General features: G+C 56.6%; 2 gene segments (V, D, J or C); both read left to right on the top strand.

The window, feature by feature from the left end:
* The first annotated feature begins 73 nt into the window (after nucleotides 1-73).
* Nucleotides 74-11,953, top strand: LOC123347558. The segment is given in 3 exon segments: nucleotides 74-119; nucleotides 215-522; nucleotides 11,828-11,953. Coding segments are annotated over 3 exon segments (480 nt in total).
* A 745-nt stretch (nucleotides 11,954-12,698) lies between these two features.
* LOC123347557 lies at nucleotides 12,699-13,452 on the top strand. The segment is given in 2 exon segments: nucleotides 12,699-12,773; nucleotides 13,103-13,452. Coding segments are annotated over 2 exon segments (396 nt in total).
* Nucleotides 13,453-20,453: the final 7,001 nt, after the last annotated feature.

Below are 20,453 nucleotides of genomic sequence, written 5' to 3'. Positions count from 1 at the left end.
ACAATCAGCAGACCCTGGGTCTGTGCAGTGACCAGCCAGGCCCTGAGAACTTTCCCCTCCAGCACCAGGGAAAATGGGATTTTTGCTCCTTTTAGTTTTCTCTTTAGCAGCTTTGGAAGGTATTTTGCTCCTCTGAATAACGGGCAGAGCTAGAACAATAGATGACATTATCGCTGTTTATATACCAATATTTATAACCTGTCTTTATTTGCAGGTGTCTGGTCGCAGGTGCAGCTGGTGGAGTCCGGAGGGGATGTGAAAAAGCCCGGAGACTCTCTCCGCCTCTCCTGCAAAGCCTCCGGGTTCACCTTCAGCAGCGCCTACATGAGCTGGGTCCGGCAGGCTCCTGGGAAGGGGCTGGAATGGGTCGCTTATATTAGCAGCAGTGGGGGTACTATATACCTTGATTCAGTGAAAGGCCGGTTCACCATCTCCAGGGATAATCCCAAGAGTGAGCTGTATCTGCAAATGAGCGGCCTGAAGCCCGAGGACACCGCCCGCTATTACTGTGCGAGAGACACAGTGACACGAAACCGGTTTGTGATCATACAAAAACCCAGGCTGCGGAATCGCGCTTCTCCCGGCAGCCGCGCGGGGGCAGCAGTGACACACACACCGCTCCGGGCTGGGACAGGAGACCCGGCACCCGGGTGAATGTAACACAAACCTCCCGGCAGTGTTAACCCTTCCGTTCCCGGGCAACGTGTCTCCCCTTCCTGCCCAGAGCCCCGCTGGGCCTGCGGCGCAGAGATCCCTCGCTTCATCTGTGAACCCCAGTTCGGAGTGAGTCCTGTTCTGAGTCGCTCTCCCCTCGCTGACCTGGCTCGTTGGCTCCCACGGGGCCGTTTCGGTGTCAGACTCACAGGGCAGCGTCTGTCAGTGTAAACGGGACAAGCGCATTGGGGTTCGCATCAGACCCAACGGATGGAGCGAATAGCTCCTGGGGCCAAATCCTCCGCTGGTGTAAAGTCACCGCAGCTGCTTCCGCTAGACTCGAGTTACTCCGGATTTACACGAACTGGGGATCTGGATGTAACCTGCCTTGATGAGTCACAACTGAGAACACGAAATACAGGACAAACTGCTGAGAAACAGGGCAAATGCACCCCTAAGACTGGTAGTTATTACCCCATAAGAGATACCAAGCCAGCGACAAAAGTAAACTGCTGTTTCACCACACAGGCTAACAAAGCGAGAAAAGCAGTTTCCTTGGGTTTTCCAGTCCTTGTATCACCAAAAGACCAACTAGACTTAAAGATGAGTGGCTCTTTAAAAACACTGTCATCAAATCAATTCCAGATAACGTCACACCCCCCAACTCAAAACTGATGCAGGAAGGGGTGTCCCAGAGCTTGCTGGATGCATCATTGGCTATTCCCATTCTTGGTTCTGTTACTATCCAATAGTAGAAGCGTTAGTGTGTAACGGAAATGACTTATCAAAATCATGTTTGACTAAAACAGGATGTTTCTTTGTAAGGTTCGTTATGGAAGTAACAAGGTTATTGGATTTCTCTAAAAACCAAGGGAAAACTTGGTTAGAACAATAGTGGGTTGGATCTGCTCTTGCAGCATAATTCCTGTATGTCTCAAGTGATCTTGCCATAAGCTAATTAAAATAGCTAATTTATTTATACAAGTTCTGGCAAATGTTTGGAACCCAATTAATATCAAGTCAATGTAGCTATTGTTATATCAAATAAATTGCAGATCTAGTTGTGTAGATACACAGCTAGTATCATACACAAGGGAGACAGTGGAAGCATTTATCACAAGACTGAGCCTGACTCATGTAGGAAGTTGGGAATCACAGGTAGATTATTGTATTCAGAAGCGGGATCAAACTGGAGATGTGGGTACGGAGGATGGAATATTGGGGCTGCCTTATCTTAATGGTGTGGGGCTCATTGTGGATTTAGCCAACGGGTTCCTATAGGCAAATAGTGAAGAGCCAGTAGAAACTTCCATGCCTTCCATTTATGCTGTATGTAGGTGTGCGGCTGTAAAGGCCCTGGAAGGAGGGCAAGAAGAAGGGGACCCATGAGTGGAAAAGTTTCCCAGGGATGGGTTGAAAATAAATTAGAATGTGGAAAAATTGACACTGAAGTTTTAATCGAGGACCTGTCCCCCCTCCACAGCGCCAGTACAAGTATCCTTTAGAAGCAGAGGAAGGGATAAATTCTACCATTAAAAGCTTGTTAGAACAGGGTGTTATTGTGGAAATGGCTAGTACTAATAATGCCCCGACATGGCCTGTACCAAAAGGGTCTGGGAAGACCTGGCGAATGACAGTGGATTTTAGAGCATTAAATGCAGTAAGCCCCTGCCTCTGCCCCGGGAGTGGCCAAGTACCAAGAGGTAGTTGCTGCAGGAGCACCAGGAGCACAGTGGTTCTCAGTAACAGACTTAGGGTACGTCTACACTACGAAATTAGTTCAATTTAATAGAAGTTGAGTTTTAGAAATCGATCTGATACAGTTGATTGTGTGTGTCCCCACTAAGCGTATTAATTCGGCGGTGTGCGTCCACAGTACTGAGGCTAGTGTCGACTTCCGAAGCATTGCACTGTGGGTAGTTATCCCACTGTTCCCGCAGTCTCTGTCCCCCATTGGAATTCTGGGTTGCCCTCCCAATGCCTGATGGGGCAAAAATATTGTTGGGGGTGGTTCTGGGTACATGTCATCAGTCCCCCCCCCCCACTTTCTGTGAAAGCTACTGGAAAAAATCGTTTCTCACCTTTTTTCCTGGGTTACACGTGCAGACGACATACCATGGTAAGCATGGAACCTGCTCATCTCACTGTCACCATATGTCTCCTGGGTGCTGCTGGCAGACACGCTACTGCAGTGCTACACAGTAGCAGCTCCTTGCCCTTGCAATTTAGCAAAGATGGTTATCAGTCCTATTGTACCATCTGTTGCTGTCATAGGGGCTCCTGGCCAGCCTTGGTGAGGTTGCTTGGGGGCACCTGGGCAGTCATGGGTGCTCCAGGCCAGCCTCGGTGAGGTCGGTCAGGGGCGCTTGGACAAAAATGGGAATGACTTCAGGTCATTCTCTCTTTTAGTTTTGTCTCATGGAGATTCAGTCCTGCCTGGAATATGATGCCAGCTGGAGGCTTCTGCCTCAGGCTGCTCTCCCAGCCAGCAGCACGGCACGGTTGCACCTACCCCAGCCTGCCCCTTGCTCCCATGGCTCATGAAGCCTGGACAGTAGTAAGGAGCAGTCCAACTATAGGCTGAGCAAGTGCAGAATGGTGGTTCACTCTACTTTCCTGTAAGCCAGGGGTCGGCAACCTTTCGGAAGTGCTGTGCCGAGTTTTCATTCATTCACTCTGATTTAAGGTTTCACATGCCAGTCATACATTTTAATGTTCTTAGAAGGTCTCTTTCTATAAGTCTATAATATATAACTAAACTATTGTTGTATGTAAAGTAACTAAGGTTTTTAAAATGTTTAAGAAGCTTCATTTAAAATTAAATAAAATGCAAAGCCCCCCAGACCAGTGGCCAGGACCCAGGCACTGTGAATGCCACTGAAAATCAGCTCGCGTGCTGCCTTTGGCACCTGTGCCATAGGTTGCCTACCCCTGCTGTAAGCCAACCGCCCTCCCCTCCCCACTTTGATCTCCACTTGCAGAGGCAATAAAGTCAGTGTTGTTTCTTATTCCTGAATTCTTTATTACTTCATCACACAAATGGAGGGATTACTGCCCAGGAGGGGTGGGGGAGAAGAGAAGCAATGGGTGGGGTTGTTGCAGGGGAACCCCCTAGAATGGCAGCAGCTCATCATTTCTGAGGGGTGTCTGGGACTCTAACCCAGAGCGGCTGTTTGCCACTCTGGTTCTTTAGTAGGCTTGCCTGATATTCCAGGCAGGACTGAATCTCCATTAGACGAAACTTAAAGAGAGAATGAGCTGAAGTCATTCCCACTTTTGTCAAGACGCCCCCACTGACCTCACTGAGGCTGGCCAGGAGCACCCACGGGACGATGATGATGGCTATCATTCCTATTGTACCGTCTGCCGTCAGCAAGGCAAGGGGATGCTGCTGTGTAGCACTGCAGCACCGTGTCTGTCAGCAGCAGCCAGTGGACATAGGTGAAAGTGAAAAAAGGTGAGAAATTATTTTTTCCTGTTGCTTTCCCGTGAGTTGGGGGGTGGTAGTACCTGACGACAGGTACCAAGAACCACCCGTGACAGTCAGGGATTGGGAGCTCAACCCAGAATTCAAATGCTTGGCGGAGACTGCAGGAACTGTGGGATAGCTACAGTCATCAGTTGTCCTCCGTCCATGACAGCAACTGCAGACAATTGTTTCTTGCCTTTTTTCTGTGCAGACGCCATAGTGCAGCAAACATGGAGCCTGTTCAGCTCACTGCAGCAGTTTGGCCATTTTAAATACCTCACACATAATCCAGCAGGATGTGCAGTACCTGCAAAAGTGGGCAAGGGAGTGATGACAGCATGATTACTATACTGATGAGGACAGGGACACAGATGTTCCTAGAAGCACGGCATGTGGTGACTGGGAGATCATGGTGGCATTGGGCCAGGTTCATGCCGTGGAATACCGATTCTGGGCCTGGGAAACAAGCGCAGACTGGTGGGACTGCATAGTGTTGCAGGTCTGGGATGATTCCCAGTGGCGGTGAAGCTGTCGTATGCGTAAGGGCACTTTCATGGAACTTTGTGACTTGCTGTCCCCTGCCCTGAAGTGCAAAGACACCAAGATGAGAGCAGCCCTCACAGTTGAGAAGTGAGTGGCCATAGCACTGTGGAAGTTTGCAACGCCCGACAGCTACCAGTCAGTCGGGAATCAGTTTGGAGTGGGCAAATCTCCTGTGGAGGCTGCATTGCTGCAAGTAGCCAACACAATCATTGACCAGCTGCTATCAAGGGTAGTGACTTTTGGAAATGTGCAGACCATTGTGGATGGCTTTAATGCACTGGGGTTCCCTAAGTGCGGCGGGGCGATAGATGGAATGCATATCCCTATCTTGGCACCAGCACACTGGGGCAGCCAGTATATAAACTGCAAGGGGTACTTTTCCATGGTGCTGCAAGCACTGGTGGATCACAAGGAACGTTTCACCGACCTCAACATGGGATGCCCAGGAAAGGTGCATGACACTCGCATCTTCAGGAACTCTGGTCTGTTTGAACAGCTGCAGGAAGGGACTTACTTCCCAGAGCAGAAAATAACAGTTGGAGATGTTGAAATGCCAATAGTTAACCTCGGGGACACAGCCTACCCCTTAATGCCATGGCCCATGAAGCCGTACACAGGCACCCTGGACAGTAATAAAGAGCAGTTCAACTATAGGCTGAGCAAGTGCAGAATGGTGGTAGAATGTGCTTTGGGATGTTTAAAAGCTCGCTGGTGCAGTTTACTGACTCGGTTAGACCTCAGCACAACCAATATTCCTGTTGTAATTGCTGCTTGTTGCGTGCTCCACAATATCTGTGAGAGTAAGGGAACAGGTGTTTATGGTGAGGTGGGAGGTTGAGGCAACTCGCCTGGTGGCCAATTTTTCACAGCCAGACAACAGGGAGATTAGAAGGGGGTGAGCAGGGCATCAGAGAAGCTTTGAAAGCCAGTTTCATGACTGGCCAGGGTACGGTGTGACAGTTCTGTTTGTTTCTCTTGAAGTCACCCATCCCCTATGTATCTGAAAGGAAATAAAGTCACAATTGTTTAAAAAACATTCTTTATTATTTGTTGCATGACACATTATTGAGAGAAATCAGAAGGTAGACCGGGGGAGGGGGCGTGGAGGAGGAGAGAAGGAAAATTCCAGAAACCAAATCAGAAGTTCGCATATCCCAGCTTTCTGCTGCTTGAGGGATCCTCTGGGGTTGAGTGTGTGGGTCCCTGTAGCCTCCCCCCATGTTCTTGGGCATCTGGGTGAAGAGGCTCTGGAACTTGGGGAGGAGGGAGGGTGGTTATACAGGGGCTGCAGTGGCAGTCTGTGGTCTTGCTGCCTTTCCTGCATTAGATCCACCACACAGTGCAGCATGTCAGTTTGTTCCCCCATGAGCTTGACCATAGCGTCCTGCCTGCTCTCATTGCACGCGTCCCTCCTCTCTTCGTGTCCCTGTAATGCTTTACGGGACTCCGCAATTGTTTGCCTCCACACATTCAGCTGGGCCCTATCAGTGCGGGAGGATGGCATGAGGTCTGCAAACATGTCGTCCCGAGTTCATTTTTTCCACCTTCTAATCTGGACCAGACTCTGGGATGGAGTAGATAGGGGCCGTGTTGAAACATTTGCACCTGTGGGAGGAGAAAAAGGGAGGGTAGTATTTTAAAAGATACACTTCAGAGAACAAAGGGGACACTCCTTCTCATAGGAACAGGTAATTGATAGTACAAAGCACATGTTCTTTCTGTACAAGGTCGCATTTTGCCTCTTGTACTGAAGTGCCTGCCACTTTGGTGTGAGTGAGCCATCACACGCAGCCGGGCAGCAGAATTCAGCTTGCAGGCATGGTGCGCCCTAGGGGCATAAGGGGTTCTGCTTCTTCCGCATTCATTTCAATGCTTTCAAACTGCCGGGCCCCCTTGCAAGCGACGCCTGGGGGGTTGCCATATCAAAGGAGGGCCTGCGGGCTTTCAGGATGATTGCTTCACACACACCCGCACCCACCGCGTGGCTCCGATGAGGCTCTGAGCAGGGATGAGCCCTTTAAACTAAACGGGAACAGCCCAGCATGGCCGGGTTTACCCCACCCCCCATTGTGTGGCTCTGATCAGGCTCTCACTCACCAGATGTACCTTCTCCAGGGTCATGGAACAGGAGCCTGCCTTGGGAGTCAGGGGAGGCTATTGGATCCTGCATTAATAATAATTCCTGGCTTGGGGGAGGGAAACAGATTCCCCACTTGCCACCTGTGCACTCTCCTCCTCCTCCTCCTCTTCATCCTCCATAAAGTAATCCTCCTTGCTCCGTGCAACCAGGGCCGACTCAAGTTTTCTGCCTTGGCAAGCGTCAAAAAAAAAAAAGAAGCCTTGGCAGCACGATCGCACCACTCCGTTCTTCGGCGGCAATTCAGCGGCAGGCCCTTTGCTTGGAGAGGGACTGAGGGACCCGCCACCAAATTTCCACTGAAGATCCGGACGCGCTGCCCCGATAGCAGCCGGAGGGCCACCCCTTGATATTGGCTGCCCCAAGCACCTGCTTCGTTAGCTGGTGCCTGGAGCTGGTCCTGGCCTCTGGGGAGATGGCGGGAGCTACAGGTGGCAGCGAACGCCGGCCGAAGGAGCACAGGGTGGCCGCACAGCCAGCTGGAGAAAAGTGATGCTTTGAAGAGGAAACCGCCACTTCTCTCTGGCCAATGGCTGCGTGGGTGCCCCCTGCTCCTTGAGTCCTCCGGCTTGTGTTCGTACCGCTCACCACTGCTTGGGGCGGGGTGGGGCAGGCGGCCAGAGGATGAGGTTGGCCAACAGAACCGGCACAGAGCCCGTGGGCCAGGGGGGCCGGCCGGGGGGATTGGCTGACTGCAGGAGGTGGCGCAGAGCCCGCAGGTTGGGGGCCAACTGCAGGAGACAGAGGTGAAAGTAAGCCGGTACGGGCTGGTGCGGAGTGCCGGTAAAAAAAGATGCAGCAGCGTACCACAAATACGTAGAGCATTCAGGCAGGGACGGCTCCAGGCACCAGCGCACCAAGCACATGCCTGGGGTGGCAAGCCACGGGGGGCACCCTGCCGGTGCCTGCGAGGGCGGCAGTCAGGAGGCCTTAGGTGGCGTTTCTGTGGGAGGACTGCCGGTCTCATGGCTTCGGTGCTAATTCGGTGGCGGGGACGCCGAAGCCGCAGGACCGGGGACCTCCTGGAGGCGCGCCACCGAAAACCACCTGCCTGTCATGATTGGGGTGGCAAAATACATAGAGCCGCCCCTGCATACAGTACTGGCTTGTTTCACCTCTTTGGGCTGCACAAAAACCAGTTTAAACTCAACGCTAATGAAAGCTTGGAAAGGGAAAACTCACTGTCACATTAGTTTCTCTCCTCCCTCCTCCTCCAGCCAGGCTGCCGAGGCGGCTCCCTGACACCCCCCGCACTCAGCAGGGGCTCCCCTCTAGCTTGCAGCAGCGAGCAGGGGGACTGGCTGAGGGAGAAGCCTCCCCAGGCTGCCTGCTGCCTGCATAGGAACAGTTTGAATGTAGCTGTTCACTCCACCATTCAGACCGGATTAGGGGCTATTTCTGGCATCCTTGTTAATTTCACTCACAGTTGTTGGAGGGGGGCAGGGGTGAGACCAAGGCAGGGGCAGAATACAATGGGCATTTGGCTGCACAGCTTAAATCCAGAGCTAATACAAGCCAGTGGAAGGGGAAAAGTCACTGTCACATCGGTTTCTCTCCTTCCTCCTCCAGCCCCAACAACTGTGAGTGAAATTAACAAGGATGCCAGAAATGGCCCCTAAACCCGCGGAGTGAACAGCTGACTTCAAACTGTTCCTATGAGGCTTCTCCCTCAGCCAGTGCCCCTGCTCCCTGCTGCACGATAGAGGGGAGTCGCTGCAGCCCTCTGCACATGCACCCTTACCTCTCCGGCAGCCCCCCCTGCCCAGATGGGGAGTGACAGGGGACGGCTCCTCTCACCCCTCTGCTGGCCCCTTCTCAGCCGCAAGGGCCAGTCCCAGCCAGTGTCTCCCACTGGGCCCCCGCTCTCAGCCCATCACACAACAGTTCAGCCCCCTCCCAGGGGCAGCTCTGAACCAAGGTCCTTCCCTGCCTCCGGGGCTTGACTTCAGTTCCCCCCCTTGAGAGGGCACTGGGCCCCTGGGCTTCTCCCGCTGGGAGTCCATGTGCTACTTAAACCAGCCTTCCACATCCCCCTCCCCGGGCTCTTGGGCTTCCAAACCCTTTTAAATTGCCCCGGCATGAGAGGCTAGCCCCCAGCCCCACTCCTTCCGCCTGAACCCTCCCCTCTTGGCTGGAGCCTGGAGACACCCCACAGCCACAGGAGCCAGCCCCAGGCCCAGCCCCGCCCGGAGGAGCACCGGTCTGACATGCCCGCTGTTCTTCTAATGCAGGCTGTTCTACCTAACTAAGGGAGCCCCATAGGCTGGCTCCAGTAATTAGGTGCCTCCTGGACCCTGGAGAGGAGGTGGAGGAAGGTGAGGTGATGGGAGAAATAGGAGATATGTGGGGGTCAGTGGGGTGAGGTGGGGGTGGAGGGTTTGGAGTGTCCCAGCCCCAGCCAGGGTGGGGGGAGCTCGCTGCACGAGATGGAGGGGCTAGGGAGAGCAGGCTGCGGGGGTGGGGGGCTGGGGGAATTAGGCTTCATGGGGGGATGGTGCCAAGATTTCTGGTGAGTTGTTGGCATCTGGGGGCTTGTGGCTACCTGGGAGTGACCGTATGGGTAAAGCAGAGCACTCCAAGGTTTGAAGACATACATCTGTGGTTGTATTTTCACCGGTGTCACTTTAAGAAGCTGCTTTATGCTATTTACTCTCTCTTAGATGCTGATCCCACAAACAGTTGTGCCTGTGGAGGGCTCCCAGGCAGAGGCGTTTGCAGGACTGGGGCTTTAGTGAATGAAAACTGGAGCAATAGCACGTGGATAAGCCTAGCTCAGGGGTGGGCAAACTACCGCCCACGGGCTGGATCCGGCCCATCAGGGCTTTGGATCTGGCCCACGGGATTGGCACCCCCACGGTGCCGCGGGGCTAAGCAGGGGAAGCTCCCATTGGCCAGGACTGGGGAACCATGGCCAATGGGAGCTTCCGGGGAGGTACCCGCAGACAAGGGCAGCGTGCAGAGCCCTCTGCCCACCCTCCCCCAGGGGCCGCAGGGACGTGGTGCTGGCTGCTTCCAGGAGTGCAGCAGGGCAGGGCTGGGGTGGGCAGGCAGGGAGCTTGTCCTGGCCCCTGTGCCAGCAGCAGCCACCCCAGAGCCAGAGCAACTCCAGGTAAGTGGCACCAGACCAGAGCCCACACCCTGCACTGCAACCCCCTGCCCTGAGCCCCTCCTGCACCCCAACTCCCTGCCCTGAGCCCCTGCTGCTCCCTGCATCCCAACCCCCACCCTGAGCCCCCTCCCGCACTCCACACCCCCTCCTGCACCCCAACCCCCTGCCCTGAGCCCCCTCCCGCACTCCACACCCCCTCCTGCACCCTAACCCCCTGCCCTGAGCCCCCTCCCGCACTCCACACCCCCTCCTGCACCCCAACCCCCTGCCCTGAGCCCCCTCCCGCACTCCACACCCCCTCCTGCACCCTAACCCCCTGCCCTGAGCCCCTCCCACACTCCACACCCCCTCCCGCACCCCAACCCCCTGCCCTGAGCCCCTCCCGCACTCCACACCCCTTCCTGCACCACAACCCCCTGCTCTGAGCCTCTGCTGCTCCCTGCACCTCAACCCCCTGCCCTGAGCCACCTCCCGCAGTCCACACCCCCTCCTGCACCCCAATCCCCTGCCCTGCGCCCCTCCGGCACTCCACACCCCCTCCTGCACCACAACCCCCTGCCCTGAGCCCCTGCTGCACCCTTCACCCCAACCCCCCATCCTGAGCCCCTCCCGCAGTCCACACCCCCTCCTGCATCCCAACCTTCTGCCCTGAGCCTCCATCTCACCTGTTCTGAACCTCAACCCCCTGCCCTGAGACCCCTCGTACACTCCACACCCCCTCTTGCACCCCAACTCCCTGCCACACACCTCCTGTTCCCCAACCCCCAGCCCTGAGCCACCTCCTGCACTCCACACCCCCTGCCCTGAGCCCCTCCCGCACCCCAACCCCCTCTTGCACCACAACCCCCTGCCCTGAGCCCCCATCTCACCTGTTCTGCACCTCAACCCCCTGCCCTGAGACCCCTCGTACACCTGGCATCCTTCCTGCTCCCCAACTCCTAGCCCTGAGCCCCTTCCTGCACACTGCACCCCTCCCCCACTCCCTCCCGCACCCCACCCCCATGCCCCAGCCCTACATTCATGGCCCTGCATGCAATTTCCGCACCCAGATGTGGCCGTTAGGCCAAAACGTTTGCCCACCCCTGGACTATTTAGTGGACAGCAATGCAGAAATAGACTCCGCCTCAGTTACTATGAATAATGAGCCTTCTTCTCTTCAACCCGCTTTGTAAACATGAACTAAGAGCAAGAAATGCCAGAGACACTGTATAAAGACTGGGGGTGGATCATCATCCCCCCACCTCCCCCGCCACCGCTTTTGCCCACCGAAATGTTGCCACTGTTCGCACAGACCAGCAAAGGCCGCATGGTGCTTGTGCAGCGCATTGTGGCTACTGACCAGTTCAAGACTGGGCTGTGATACACAAGGACAAGTCGGGAGGTAGATAAAGGTTCGGTTTTCCTTCCTGAGTAACTTCAGGGTCATTCTACCCACCTGGCTGTCACCCAACCCAGCTGTTTAGGACACTGCCCCAGAAACCCACCGAGCCCTTTTAGTTTGGGATTTTTGAAGGCACCCAAATGATTTAGGCACCTGCATCCCGTTGCTTGGCAATGGGACTCCTTGCTCCTTCGGCCTCCTTTGAAAATCTCAGCCTAAGTGACTGGCCCGAGATCACAAAGTGACTCTGTAGCAGAGACAAAACTGACTCCAGGGCAAGGCCGGCACTGCCATTTAGGAGACCTAGGAGGTCACCTAGGGCGCCAGGATTTGGGGGGGTGGCACTGGAGCACGGAAGGACCCCCGCCTAGGGTGCCAAAAACCCTGGCTCCACTCCTGCCCCCCCCCTGCCCTGAGATGCCTCCCCGCCAGCAGCAGCTCCCCCCTGCCCTGTGGCGCCCCCTCCCCACCCCAGCTCACCTCTGCTCCGCGTCCTCCCCGAGCACGCTGCCCCCGCTCTAATTCTCCTCCCAGGCTTGCGGCGTCAAACAGCTAATTGGTGCCGCAAGCCTGGGAGGCGGGAAAAGCGAAGCAGCGACTGCGCAGTGGAACCCCCAGGCTGCCAGCGGTGCCGGGGGGGCTCAGCGCAGCCGCCGCTGAAACGGCTTTAAACATTTTTGGGGGGTGCCGCTTTTTGGCGCCCCCAAATCTTGGTGCCCTAGACAACCGCCTAGTTCGCCTAAATGGTAGCCCCGGCCCTGGGGGTGGGGAGCTGCTCCAGGGCTGGGGGGCACAAGGTGGAAGTTTCGCTTAGGTCACAAAACTTCCTTGCACGGGCCCTGCCCTGGAGTCGCTGATTCACAGCCCATAAAACACCCCGCCCTGCACCTTGCAGAGAACTATGAAGCCCTGGAGCGTCAGGAGAGGGACTGATGGGGCCTATGCCTGTTCCAGCTTTCATGGTCTGCTTTCCTGGGGGGGGAGGGGGGCGCTCATGCTTTGGCAGGGCCTGTGGCTTTGGCAGGGCCTGTGGCGAGGGCTTGGGTCCAGGGACCAAACTGCCAAGAACAGGCAGCGAGGCAGCGTCGCTCTCAGATTGTCTGTAGCTCATGTCCCAAGTCTGGGGCAGGGAATCCTTCTTCCCCGCCTGTTTTCACCTAGCCCCGGTCCCCGGCTCAGGGTTCCGGTCTCTTCTCTACTATATCACGTCACCCCCCGACCCTCACTGCGCCACGCCCCCGCCCCCCATCAGCCTCTCGCCCGGCCTGCCCGTTTGCTGGGTTCAGCCCCTTTTATTTCCAACCCCCCGGCTCTCCCCCCAATATGCAAAGCTGCCACAGCCGACTCCCTACTTAACCACCGACTCCGGCATCTCAGCCAACGGCCCCGCATCCGGCTCAGGGACTTACCGGGCTGCGCTCCCATCCCATCACCATGCTGGGTCCGCTGGGAATCTGCGTTTTCCTGCTTGGCCTCTCCGGTGGGTTTGTTTCTCTGTTCACCGTCGGTTTGAGATCGCGCTGCAGTTCCTGGGCTGAGGGTTTTTCCTAAAGTCCCTAAGTTATCTGGGAACGTCTCTCTAGGCAAGTCAGTAGAGCTCGGGGTGCTGAATACTGGGGGTGCTGTAGAAAATCCCCTCACAACTCGTCCTGCGTGGGAGGACACTGAGATCCGGCCGGGGAGTCACACTAGGGAGTGTTTAGATTAATCTCCACATGCGGGTCTGTCTCCTCTCTAGTGTGTCTGTCTGTGTCACTAATCTGCTGTTTTTAAACATTACTTCTAACAACCCGCTTTGTTCGTCTCCAGGGGCCCGGGCACAGGTGGTTCTCACACAGTCTGGCCCGGAGATTAAGAAACCCGGAGAATCCACCAAACTGACCTGTGCGGTGAGCGGCTTTGATCTCAGCAGCTATAACATGTTCTGGATCCGACAGGCTCCGGGAAAGGGGCTGGAGTGGCTGATCTACTATTATACATCGTCTGACAACAGCTACTCCCCGACAATCCAGGGCCGATTCACGGCCTCCAAGGACAGCTCCAATTTCTACCTGCACATGACGGGCCTGAAAGCGGAGGACACCGCCCGGTATTACTGCGCGAGAGACACAGCGAGGAGAAGCCGGTCTGAGCTCAGACACAAACCTCGCCGGGTGTGAATTGGAAAAGAAGCGCCCAGCAGGTGGCGCTCCGGCGCTACACAGCAGGGAGCCCCTGGCAGCAAACACGCTCAGCCGGGACAGGCTGGTCTGTCTGCTTGTGCCCCGCTCCCGGCACCACCAAGACTGACACAGTCGCTGAAACACACGCGTGCAGAGGGGGACAGGATGTCTCTCCCGCGGCTTGTCTTCCCTGGCCTCGGTCAGACACAGGCTGGGAAAGGAAAACAGTTACACGCTAATTAATACGAGTCCTTTGTTTGCGTCTCTCCGGCACGAGGGAGTAGCTGCTCCTGCTGCTCCACGTGAAGTCAATTGTTATTTTAGTATTTTGCATGATGGCCCCTAGGAGTCAGTCACACACCGGGACTCTAGTGTGCGAGGCGCTGCACAAACAGATCCAACAGCCGGTCAGAGCCCCAGGAGCGTATGAACTGTAGGACAAGAGACAGATGAGCAGGGAGAGATACATGGGGGAGGGGAGACAAGGAACCAGTGAGACAATATTGATCCGCAGGGACCCCTCAGCGAAACAGCAGCCTGTTGTCAATACTTCCTCATGCTCCAGGGCAGAGGAGGGTTTAGGAGCGCTTTGAAGGGAAGTAATGAGGCAGCATTGACCAAATTCCCCACTCCCCCGACCCCACCCCACCCCCGATCCCGCTGCCAAGGCGCGGGCAGCCGCGGGGAAAAGCAGACGGCTACTTGTTTACATAGTTAACAAATGCACAAAGAAGGCTTCTGTCGGAAGATGGGGATTGTCACAGTGGATGAGAACAGGCAGCAAACTAGTCCATTCTCCTACTCCTCCAGCGGTAAACACCAGCTGCACAAACATTGCAAGGGGCAGTTACAGAGAATCGAACCACAGGGGAATGTTCCTCTGCACCTCTCCACACTTGTATATTGGTTTTTCCCCTAAATCAGTTTAATCTAAACAACGCAAAGCAAATGTTATTAGTGACGTCTTAGACCAAGGCAGAAAAGAGACAAAAGTATTACAGTGACACCTGAAGCCACATCTAAAATGATCAAATCTTAAAAACCGTGTAAAGCTTGCAAAGAGATATTCACCTTTACTCTGTATGTGAACCCCGTGCCGCTGGTCTTCTCCATCCTCCCTTCATGCACCCGCTGGAGACGCAGAGACAGGGTCTGTCCTGTGCTCTGAGAGGCCAAGAAAGAGGCATCGGGGCAAACCCTGGAGAGCCCTGCTGGCAGCACAGATTACAGGGAAATCATTGATGGGGAAGGGTTCTCACCTGCCCTAACCATCTGTAGCCGTTGGCCTTATCTTGGCCTTCCAAGGCCACCCTGTGCATGACTGAAAAGGGAGAGTCCTGAAGGCCCTCAGCGAGGTGTGGTTACAAACAGTATCTAACTCACTGGCTGTCAAGGCTGATTTCCCGCTCTGGCACCCCCAGTGCAGAAGGTGGGGCCTGTAAAGACCTTAAAAATACTTACCACTCCAGGCTTGTATTAAACTCCCAAGGTTCCAGATCCCCTTGGGTCCCATCGCTGCCACCATGCAAATGCAGGACCCTCTTGAGAGCCCAGAAAGGCGCACTTGGGAATTCCTTCCTGTGGGTACCCTCAAGCCCTTTCACCTCCCCCTCCCCAGGGGGAAGAACCAGCAAAGAAAAGAGAAAAGGAAATTAGCTGTTGCCACCAGCTGAACCTGGAACCTCGATGTTCCTCTTAGTAGCTAACTGAATAACATGCACACGGACTTCTTTACCTCCTAAGAGGCACAAATCCAATCATGTTCTTTAAAAAAGTATTTTTATATATAAAATAAGAGTAAAACACATCTGGAAAATCAGGTTGCTGCTAGATGTTAAAGAGCATTTAGAAAAGAGATTAAACACCAGGAATGGCTTCCCTGGGGTCCAGCTTAAAGGGTATAAAAGAACAGGGCTGCCCAGAGGGGAGGGCAAGAGGGGCAATTTCCCCCAGGCCCCGGGTCCCGCTGGGGCCCCTACGAGAGTTTTTTGGGGCCCCTGGAGCGGGGTCCTTCACTTGCTCCAGGGGGCCCGGAAAACTCTTGCAGGGCCCGAGCTCCTGGAGCTTCTTCTGCTCCCGGTCTTCGCCGGTGGGGGGTCCTTCCGCTCCGGGGCGGAAGGACCCCCCGCCGATGAATTACCGCCGTAGTGGGACCCACCGCCGAAATGCAGCCAGGTCTTCGGCGGTAATTCGGCAGCGGGGGGCCCTTCCGTTCCGGGACCTGCCGCCAAAGTGCCCTGAAGACCCGCGGTGGGGGCCCCCTGCCGCTGAATTACCGCCGAAGACCCGGCTGCACTTCGGCGGCGGGTCCCACTTCGGCGGCGGGGGGTCCCTGCCCCGGGTCTTTGGGGCACTTCGGCGGCGGGTCCCAGAATGGAAAGGGCCCCCGCCACCGAATTACCGCCGAAGCGGGGGGTCCCCCGCCGCTGAAGACCCCAGGCCCCCGGAATCCTCTGGGTGGCCCTGTAAAAGAAAACACAAGCACCTGTGTTTAGCACAGAGGAGTCCACAAGCCCAAAATAAAGAGAGAAACTTGACTGCATCTAGCTAACATTTCTCATTCTCTGTAGTTCCAAATGAGTAATTCCAGGTATGAATGCTAAGGAATGGTCATCCCTGGACCAAGCTCCTTACAGCTGCCGCTCTGCCTCCCCAGCTGAGAGAACAACGGCCCACACAAGGGAAGGGTGGTTGGTTTGTTTGTTTGCTTGCTTGCTTTTCCCAATTTTAAAAGTGTCTCGTCTTCCCATTGGCTCTTTTGGCCAGATGCCAACCTAAGCATTTCAATGAGATTTCTTAACCCTTTACAGATAAGGCAAGTAGAATACCACTACTAAGAAGGATTTTATAGCTGACTGAGTGGCTGAGTGTCCATAAAAGGGTGCTCCCACCCCATTTACCACACTAGCATAGCCACAAGTCCGTGCGCCTCCCTCCACGTTGATGGTGGTGCCAGGGCTCTGGTCCAGGCATCACGGTTCCTGATCCAGGGTGAGCCCATGGCCTTCCTATAGGAGGAAGAGCTATACCAACACCTGGGCACACCCACAGAAGTCCGCATCCAACAGACACCCAAAGACATCATGGCAGAGATCCTGGAGGACATGGCCCAAATTAACTCCTTCCTGCTCACGCCCTGGCAGAAGATCAATGCCCACCATACCTTTCTGATCCCCTGCATCTCCTTGTCCTCAGGGGATCGGCTGTGGCCCAGGTGCCCCTGAACAAGGCACAACAGCACCATCAGGCAGCTGGTGAAGAAGTGGCTCTACCTTCCCCAGAAGGCGTGCACCAACATCATCTACATTTCCCACAGGCAGGGCAGCACCAACGTACCTCGGATGGGCGATCTGTGCAATGTGGCGGTGATCACCCATGCCTTCCGCCTCCTGACGTGCCCGAGCCCGACGGTGAGGAGCATCACGCAGGAAACCATAAGGGACGTGGTCAGGAAATGCATCGCCAGGGCTCCCTCTGAGTAGGACATTGCCACTGACCTCAGCGGCTCCCTGGAGGCTGAATTGGGGAGAGCAGGGGGAGACCTGTCCTCTCTCTAGTCCTTTACCCACAGCACCTCAAGACACCTAGGAAAGACGTTCATCTGCCACTGGAAGTGGCACGAGGAGTGCTGGGAGCTGGGAATACTGGTGCTGCTCCTAAAGACCTCGGACCAGACCATCGTCACCCCGACCACCAGAACAATGCTGGAAAGGACCCTCAAAGATGCCATCCACTGCCACTGTGCCGAGAACCTCAAGCGGAAGCCAGACCAGGGCAAGGTGTTTGAGGTGTCCAGCAAGAGGGATGCGAGCAACCACTTCCTCCCTGGGAGCAACTTCCTGCAGCCCCCATTGGCCTGGAGCAGTGAACCACAGCCCATGGGAGCCGTGATTGGCCGAACCTGCCAGTAAACAAACCGGCCTGGCCCACCAGGGTGCTTATCCTGGAGATCTGCTTACCAAAGGTTGCCAATCCCTGGTGTAGCGAATAAGTACATGAGTGGAATGCGTCCCTTGGTTCATCAGGGAAGGAAGTGGGTTATTTCCCTGGTTGGCAGTCTCAATTACTCAACCTGGTATTGATGGTGTCCCATGATGTGATCTGTGTAGATGTCTCTGGACCACCTGATGGTGTTGGACACCATGAGCTGTCTCATGAGCCAGGTGTAGCATCACCTTACTCTGCACGCTCTCAGTGCCAGCTCGTTGTGGGGGTCCCACGAGCCCAGGGCTCCCAAGATCAGGGTGTATATCTGGAACTCGCAGCCCTGGGCTCTCAAGGTGTCTGCCGGCAGGGTGTACTTCAACACCTTCCATGCTCAGGCCTTGTGGAAAGCCAGTGACCTGTTTTCAAATGGCACCATGACATCTACCATGAGGACCTTCTTTTCTGCATCCGTCATGATGATATCAGGTTGCAGTCAGCTGTCTGTCTCGGTAATGGTGTAGTCGACGGTGATCTTCCCCAGAGACGTCGGAATGGCTTTCACCAGCCGGTTCTCAATGGCATTGCGGTGGTGCCGCCAGGCTCCAGAGTGTTATTTGCTTCCACACAGGATGTGGGGCAGGATCTCATTGGTATAGCCACACTTCCTGCAGAGCTTGTTCTGGTTGCCATGGCGGATGGCTCCATTGAGGGGAATACAGTTGAGTCAGGCCCGGTGGACGAATCGCCAGTCGGTGAACCGTGGCCCTACTACCCCGGCGGGAGTGCGGCAAATCCCGCGGCCCCGCTCCCCCAGTCGGAGCGTGGCGAGTCCTGCTGCCCAGCAATCCCGGCTTGAGCGCGGCGAGTCCCCTGGCTCCGCAACCACGTCCGAGCGCGGCTAGTCCCGTGGCCCCACTACCCCGGCCGGAGCAAGACAAGTATGCGGCTGTGCAATCCCGGCAGATGCGCGGCGAGTCCCATGTCCCAGCTACCCAGGCCGGAGCCCGGCACGTCCCGCGGGCCCGCTACCTGGGTCAGCATGTGGCAATCCCCGCGGCCCCACTACCGGCCTGTGCGTGGCGAGTCCCACCCTGCCCGGAGCGCGGCAAGTCCCGAGCCCCGCTACCCCGGCTGGAGCACGGTGAGTCCCGCCACCCCGCAATCCCGGCCTGAGCGTGGCAAATCCCCTGGCCCAGCAACCCCGTCCGAGCACGGCAAATCCCCTGGCCCCGCAACCCCATCCGAGCGCGGCGAGTCCCGCGGCCACCTACCCAGGTGGAGTGCAGCAAGTCCTGCTTCTCCAGCCAGAGTGCGGCGAGTCTCCTGGCCCCACAACCCCGTCCAAGTGCGGCGAGTCCCGCAGCCACGCTACCCCGCCGGAGCGCAGCACATCCCGGTCCTCGTTACCGGCCGGTGCGTGGCAAATCCCACAGCCCCGCTACACTGGCTGGAGCACAGCGAGTCCCGCTGCCCCGGAATCCCGGCCTGAGCACGGCAAGTCCTGTGGCTCCGCTACCCCGACCCGAGCGCTGGGAGTCCCACGGCCCTGCTAACCCGGCCGGAGTGCGACAAGTACGCGGATTCGCAATCCCGGCCGGTACACTGCAAGTCCCGTGGCCCCTCTACTCCGTCCGGAGCGCGGCAAGTCCCGGTCCCCACTATCGTCCCGTGAGTGGCGAATCCCGCAGCCCCGCTCCCTCGGCCAGGGTGCGGGGAGTCCCGCAGCCCCGCAATCCCAGCGCGGCAAGTCCCCTGGCCCCGCAACGCCGTCCGAGTGCGGCGAGTCCCGCGGCCCAGCTACCTGGGTCGGAGCGCGGCGAGTCCCGCGGCCCCGCTACTCCGACCTGAGCATGCCGAATCTGTGGCCCCGCAACCCCGTCCGAGTGCAGCGAGTCCTGCGGCCCCGCTCCCTCGGCCAGAGCGCGGGGAGTCCCGCGTCCCCGCTACCCCGGCAGGAGTGCGGCACGTCCCACGGCCCCGCTACCTGGGTTGGAGTGTGGCAATCCCCATGGCACTACTATCCCGGCCCCAGCACGACAAGTCCCGGGCCTCCGCCGCGAGTTCCGCGGCCCCACTACCGGCCTGTGCACGGCAAGTCCCGTGGCCCTGTGTCACGGAGTGTGGGGGAGTCCGGCCCTGCACCCCTCTTCCTGGGACTCACAGTGACTCTCAGCCAGCCAGTAAAACAGAAGGTTTATTGAACAACAGAAGCACAGGCTACAGTAGAGCTCGTGTTCAGAGCCAGGACCTCTCAATCTGGCCCTTCTGGGGTTCAGGGTGCTTGGATCCCAGCATAGGATCCCCTGAACTCCCACCACCCAGCCCCAAACCGAAACTGACTCCTCCCTCTCCACTCGTCTCTCTTCTTTGTCTGGTTGACCTCCCCTCCCCTCTGCCTAGCTCAGGTTACAGGCTGAATACCTGTCCCTCACCTAAAGTCCTCCCCGGCTCCCCCAACCCCCACACAGACAGCCCCTACTCCATCACACCCTGCTACCCCGGCCGGAGCGCAGCAAGTCCCACGGGCTCGCTCCCCCGGTCGGAGCACGGCCCCGCAATCCCGGCCATAGCGCGGCAAGTCCCGTGGCCCCGCTTTCTGGGTCAAATTGTGGCAATCCCCCCAGCCCCCTATCCTTCCCGGCCAGAGGGCTGCAATTCCCGCAGCCCTGCTCCCCCAGCAGGAACTTGGGGACTCCCGGCCCGCTACCCAGGCCAGAGCACAAGTGCCACGGAACACGCCCCACGAAACGGGCCCTGGAATTCAGCAGCTAATTGTCTCCTTGTGTTCCGTAACTAAGTCCGCCTCCGAGCTCCTCAAAGCCGGCCCCCTGTAGGCACCAAAATCCCCTAGGCGCCTGGCGGGGAGATGTGCTGGGCAGAGAGCAGGAAAGCGAGTCACTGCACAGCCCGGGGGTCAGGACACTCTGGGATTCAGGAGACTCAAGTCCCTGCTCTCACGACTCTTTAATTACTTACAGCAAGTGCAATGGCCTTGCACCAGCCTTGTGCCCTGGTGAGCTTAGCCCTTGATATTTCAATTCCCACCTGAAAATACCCCGTTAAAGAACTAC

Source organism: Mauremys mutica, chromosome 13 (genome assembly GCF_020497125.1).
Source record: "Mauremys mutica isolate MM-2020 ecotype Southern chromosome 13, ASM2049712v1, whole genome shotgun sequence".
In the NCBI taxonomy this organism is placed as follows: Eukaryota; Metazoa; Chordata; order Testudines; family Geoemydidae; genus Mauremys; species Mauremys mutica.
This window is presented reverse-complemented; position numbering and strand designations above follow the sequence as displayed.